The sequence below is a fragment of the Pagrus pagrus genome, assembly GCF_965226575.1.
Source record: "Pagrus pagrus genome assembly, chromosome: 21".
NCBI classification, from domain to species: domain Eukaryota; kingdom Metazoa; phylum Chordata; class Actinopteri; order Spariformes; family Sparidae; genus Pagrus; species Pagrus pagrus.
In genome coordinates, this window is record NC_140208.1 from 16,274,815 (window position 1) to 16,280,914 (window position 6,100).

Sequence of the window (6,100 nt, forward strand, 5' to 3'; positions counted from 1 at the left end):
TAGATGTGCGCGGACCTTTAAATGAAATTCCACATGAGTTACTCACGGGTATTTGTGATTTTTCTAGGTGTTAGACGTGCGGCCCCAGACCGAGGCCATCCTTACTGCTGGTACACGAGTGTGTGCCTACTGGAGCGAGCGCTCCCGTTGTCTTTACCCTGGATACGTCCATCGAGGTGAGCAAGACGGACCGACAGACTTACTCTGCACAGGTACGCTGGTACATTGCAGGGACTCATGTCCTCCGTCCTGTGTGTTGTGCTTTAGGAGGTCCAGGTGAGGAGGAGAAGGAGGGCAGTGTGATGGTGGAGTTTGATGATGGAGACAGAGGAAGGATCTCTCTCGCAAACATCAGGCTTCTGCCCCCTGGATATCAAATCCACTGTGAGTATAAACAGAGAGAAAGGAAGACAGACAGACGGACAGACAGACAGACAGAAGTCCAGCATTTCATTTCTTATTTCTTTCCTCTTTCAGGCGCTGAACCTTCTCCAGCACTTCTGATCTCACCTGGTCGCCGAGGCCGACGAAGCTCCATACAGGAGAAGAAAGACGCACCCACAGAGAAACCAACCAATGAGGATGCAGCAGGGAGGCCCCAGGAGAAAAGACCAGGTGAGGCATCCTCTTCCCCTCCAACAAATGTGTAACGTTTTGCAAAGATTCGTCCATTTGGAGGGTGATTTTAATCAACATTTACGCAATCTCTGGTTCATGTGTGCAAGTTAAACTGTTGGTCTGAGAATCATTCCGATAGCTATAATTTATGTTGTCTGAGAAGAACCGGTCTAACTAGTAAATAGCTGCACACAGACACACAGCCCCTCAGGCCGTGCTAAAATCCCCCAAACATTTACAGGCATTAACAGTTTCAACTGTCAACCAATTATCAGATGCCTCCATGTCAAAGGCGAGCATTCCTTGACTGCCGCCTATCATTTACCCTTTATATGATCACATTAATCATTACTTTATGAAGTGTCATCAGTGTCACTTTCTGTAGCTATGCGACATACATGAAACTCATCACAAACTCATAGAACAATAAAGCTGGAAGGAGAGACACGTTTACCAGGTTTGTTGTACTATGATTAATGATTATGTCGAAACTTACCTGTCTAGGTGAAGATCAAAGAGATAAAGATATTAAGTTTCTCCAAAGCTCTTAGTTCCTCAATTAATCTCAGACCTGTCAGTCCATATTGATTATAACTCCTCTCTGTTGCCATCTCCTTTTTCAGTTGGCAGACCGAAGAAAATCCACTCAGTGCCTAAGACTGCCTGCACGCCGACACCAGTAACAGACACTGTAACCAAAGGCAACGCTTCCTTGTTGAACTGGTCCGCGCCCAGGAAGAGACCGCCAGTTGACTTCTTCCTCTTCAATGGGACATCTCGTAAGACCCAGAGGAGGATACGTGAGCGGGACTTGGGATTCTTTCATCGGCCCACTTCCCACCCTCTCGGACCCCCCATGCCTTTCAAAGGCATCTTTGGCTCCCCTTTTGAAGGTGACTCATTCAGTAGCATCGCCAACGGCTACTCTACCTTTGGAGGCTCTGTGGTCGGGCGACCTGCTACCGCAGTAGCCTCGATTGGGCTCCGGGACTCCTTGTCCTCTGCTTGCTCTCCAGCTGTCCCCACGGCAATGGCAGCTGGAAGCAGGAAGCCATTGAGCGAACGCGACAGGAAACAGTTCCTGGTGAAGCTTGACCATGAAGGAGTGACCTCTCCTAAAACAAAGAACAGCAAGGCCCTGCTTCGGCTGGGGGGGAGTGAAGGGAGAGGAGGAAAGAGTCTGGCCTCCGCAGGGGCACCGCTGCGATACATCCATCCTGCCTCGCTGGTGAAGGATGGCAAGAAGAGAGACAGTGCCGGAGCCCGTTCTGAGGCTGTTGAAAAGGGCGCACCACCTCGGAGGAAGGATCTTCTGTCAGCAGGTCATGGAGTCCAAGGTGGGGATTTTAGTTTGGACTACCAGAGTGACTGCCCGAGCTCTTACTCTGAACTGGATGAGGATGATGAGGATGATGGTCAAGACGCTGAGGCACGTGGAGGAAGTGCAACAGTCTCGTCCCACCGTGGTGGTCGATTTCTCTCTCGTCTCTCTGTCTGCTTCTCCTCATCCTCCTCATCTTCTTCCTCCTCCGGCTCCATCTCCTCCTCGTCCCTCTGCTCGTCTGACAATGACTCCTCTTACTCCTCTGATGAAGAGTCTTCCTCTGTGCTGCTGCGCCGTGCACTGCTCCAGCAGGACAAACACAAGAACAGGCAGAACATGACCTCTGACCTCCTGAGCCCTGACCCTACCACCTCCAATCCATCTCCCTCCGCCTCAGCCCCAGGTCATGGCTTTGTGGCTAAAGCCAGCATGGCTGTCTCGGGTTCAAAGTCGAGGGCCGACAGAGCAGAAGACAGGAAGGAGTTTGGATCAAAAGGGAGTATGGTGGCTAACAGTAGCACAGTGAAGACCCAGCTGAAGAGGAAAGAAGGAATTGCTAACAGTCACCATCAGAGCCAAAGCAGTCCTGCGAGCCAGCAGTCAAAATCTTCCTCCAAGGACCCAGCAACAGCTAAGAGGCAGAGGATGTCATCACCTGAGCCTCTGCCTAACATGACTCCTCTTCTGCCTGGACGCCAGCTGTGGAAATGGTCTGGCAACCCAACACAGGTAGGACAAATCCAAGATATAAGAGATACTTTTGGCAACCTTTCTGCTTTTCGTCACTGTGCCGCAGAACTTTTTCCTCATTATCTTGGTTATATGCTTTCAAAATCGTTGCCTTGGGTATCGGTAACCTACTTAACCTCACAGCTTAAGTAGGTTAGCGATTGTTGTTCCAGTTTCTGCTGTGTCACACCTTGATTATATACAGTACATGCAATGATCAAATATGAGCGCTCTTGGCATTGCTTATTCTGCCTCAGACTTTGTACACATTGGTTACACTGTAAGGCTTACTCCGTGTGGCTAATCTCTGAGTTTGTTATCCTGATTATTAAGTCATGATCCTGAGATAACGGAACAAAACAGTTTGAGCAACCGCTGCCACTCTCAGCTTCCCTTCTGCCATGTTGTTTGCTTTGTAAACACCGACTGAGATGTGCAGATTAATAAAGAAGCTGACCCATGGGTGCGCACATGCCCCAACAAATCATAAGATGGAGCAGATATATAGATCTGTTACCCAGGTTATGGTTACTGTAATCATAACTTCTACTTCAGTTTGGGCTTTATTGCCTTTATCTTGTTTAGAGTGAGTTACTTGTCTGCCTGCAAACATACTCTTGAACTTAATAAGATAAGTGTTATGATTAGTGCTAGGAATTGAACCGGCCAACACCTTTTCTTTGTTTAGGAGTGTTTTTTTGGCTTAACTCTTGCCATGCTTGGTGATGAACTAAACCCCTTTCACTGAATAAATTCACTGAGAGTGCTATTTTTATTCTCTTCCCCGGACAGAGGAGAGGTCTGAAGGGCAAAGCCCGCAAGCTTTTCTACAAGGCCATCGTGCGGGGCAAGGAGACGGTGCGTGTCGGGGACTGTGCTGTGTTCCTGTCACCTGGCCGGCCCCAGCTGCCCTACGTGGGCAGAGTGGAGAGCCTCTGGGAGTCATGGAGCTCCAGCATGGTGGTCAGGGTCAAGTGGTTCTACCACCCGGAGGAGACTCGCCTGGGGAAGCGACACCGAGATGGCAAGGTAAAGACCACGGAGTGCAAGTACAATTTCTAAAACGGGAACGGTCAAAGTAACAGTCCGTGACATTTTCATATAAATATATTACCACTTTGCTCCTTTTTATTCCCTATTCCCATCTGATACGAATGGTTGAACCTCCACTTAGTTCATGAACCTGCTACCATTTGCAGTTCTGAATACTCTGCGTGAGGTGGGTCTTTCCCTGGGAAAGTCTCTGCTGCAGAGGAAGTCATGCGTTTTGCATATCTAGCAAACAGCAATTGTGGTTTGTTTGGAACAAATCTAAAAAGAGCTGGGTTAGTTCGAATGAGCAGCAACTTCATAAAAGATCACTTGCAGAAACTCAAACTTCATCATGAAAAAACCCACAATGAAAGACATGACAAAGACGGTATGTGTGGGAAGAACAGAAAGAAAACAGCAGCGAAGATACTGCCACCACAAACATGACAATCTTACCGCTTGTGAGAGCAAGTGTCAATACAACATTTTGATTATCTTGCTGATGTATCAACCCTTCTTCCTGTCTCTTTCCTAGAATGCCTTGTATCAGTCGAGCCATGAGGATGAGAATGACGTGCAGACCATCTCCCATCGCTGTCAGGTGGTCAGCAAGGCCGAGTATGATCACCTGATGCGCGAACGTAAGCCCGGCAACACGGTGAACGACCTCTTCTACCTGGCTGGAAGCTACGAACCGACCACGGGCCAGCTGATCAGCGCAGACGGCATGGCCATCGTGTCCTAGCATCGCCAGCTGGAGAGAAATCCAAATATTGACCTGAAGGCTGGAGTTGACTGCTTCCAGGATGGTCCTCAGAACAGAGGGAAACCAAGACAAAGAGTTGATGCTCTGCGTGTTGATCTGTCCCTTGTACGAGAAGGAGCTAGCCCCACTGGATAAAGCCCGACAGTACTGGCACTTAGAGGAGTCTGTGAAAGTCTGATCCAGATTTAACCTCTTTATCAGGTGTGGCTCCTTATTGCAGCGAGAGTCTTCAGCCTTCCTGTGGCTGAAGTAATGGAGTATCTCGTCACTGCGACAAAAGAACAGGACCCAAGGACATGAGCACTTTGGAGTACAGTATGGAGGAAAGGTGGCAGACTTTGCTCTCCAGCAGGAGAGGCTATATGGGAAGGAGAGACTTCATGTAAACCACACTGGTTTGGAGGGTTTTAATGGTCTTATACTGGTAGTTTGAAGAAGACAACGTGATTGGGAGATCCCCAACAGGACCAAAAAACACTGTAGTTCGGACTTTGTGTGTAAATGCGTGTGTGAGTGTGTGTGTGTGTGTGTGTTTGCAGAGTGGCTGCGATGACCCTGTTTGGCATTTAATGAGCTCTAAGTAAATAGCGCTTTAGCGTGCGCGCGTGTTTGTACTGTATGTGTGGTCATGCACGTGCACACATGCGCTCTCCAAGCAAAGATGGCGCCATGACGCGCCGTCTGTATGTCTCTAACACTCTGAATATTAATCTGTCCAGTGCTTAGCGTGCAGAAAACGATTTCTTCTCCTGTCAAGCCATACACGTCAATACCTCTCTCTTGTATCCTCCTATTCAGGTGCAGAGACACATGTACAGGTTGTTGGATTGTCTTTATGAACGGAGCGTGAGTGTTGGTGTGCGTGCGTACGTGTGCATGAGCGTGTGTGTGTGTGTGCTTTGTACAGCATTATGCATAATATAACATGTTGTAAATAGTATACATATATATTTGTTCTTGTTGTTTTTGTTGTTTCCTTTTGCAGAGAAGATTATTTTATTTAGATTTTTTTAGGGTGTGTGTGGGTGGGTTTGGGAGGGTCTGACGGAGGGAGGAAGTGGGGTTAGTCTCCTTCTCTCTCAATGCACTGAACAGAATCGGAGGTTTGGATTTGGGGTCAAACTGTACAACTGATGTGAAGACATTTGTGGTTGTAAGCCCTGCTTTTAGGCGAAGGGTGAATATGTTGAAAGGGTGTGTTTTTATGTTTTTATAAGAAAATCAGAAAAAGGCTCTTTTTAAATATGTGTCCACATTTTTTCTCCTTATTTTACTCCGTCGGGTTTAGAATGTGCGTTTCCTGTTGGGAGCTTTTCTTTTTTTTTTTTTTTTTTTTTTTAACAAATACTGGAAAAGAAACTGAGTTTCTGCTGTTGTCTGATCCTAAAATAATCTAGCTCTTCTTTATCTATTTTAGCCTGTATTCCTATATGAAATGTAGATATTTATCTGGCATCAAAAAGAAACATACCAAAGCACCTGTGAGTTTACGCTTCAGCGCATTAGAAGAAAACGATTTTATAAAAAACATTCAATCAAATCTGAATCCGGGACCCCTGCAATCACCGAGGTATTTTAAGTCGAGTTCCTCTCGTTGTCTGCTCCTGTTCATCCAGCGCTGCAGCAACATT

General features: G+C 47.2%; 1 protein-coding gene across 1 annotated transcript in view; it reads left to right on the forward strand.

The window, feature by feature from the left end:
- Window positions 1-5,805, forward strand: part of bahcc1b (BAH domain and coiled-coil containing 1b) — a 54,469-nt gene extending 48,664 nt beyond the window's left edge. Inside the window, exons 22-27 of the mRNA XM_084341915.1 lie at window positions 68-176; window positions 268-384; window positions 478-615; window positions 1,242-2,671; window positions 3,464-3,700; window positions 4,239-5,805. Of these exons, the coding sequence (XP_084198041.1) occupies window positions 68-176; window positions 268-384; window positions 478-615; window positions 1,242-2,671; window positions 3,464-3,700; window positions 4,239-4,448 (2,241 nt within the window). The 3' untranslated portion in view covers window positions 4,449-5,805. The remainder of the gene's footprint in view (window positions 1-67; window positions 177-267; window positions 385-477; window positions 616-1,241; window positions 2,672-3,463; window positions 3,701-4,238) is intronic.
- The last annotated feature ends 295 nt before the right edge of the window (window positions 5,806-6,100 follow it).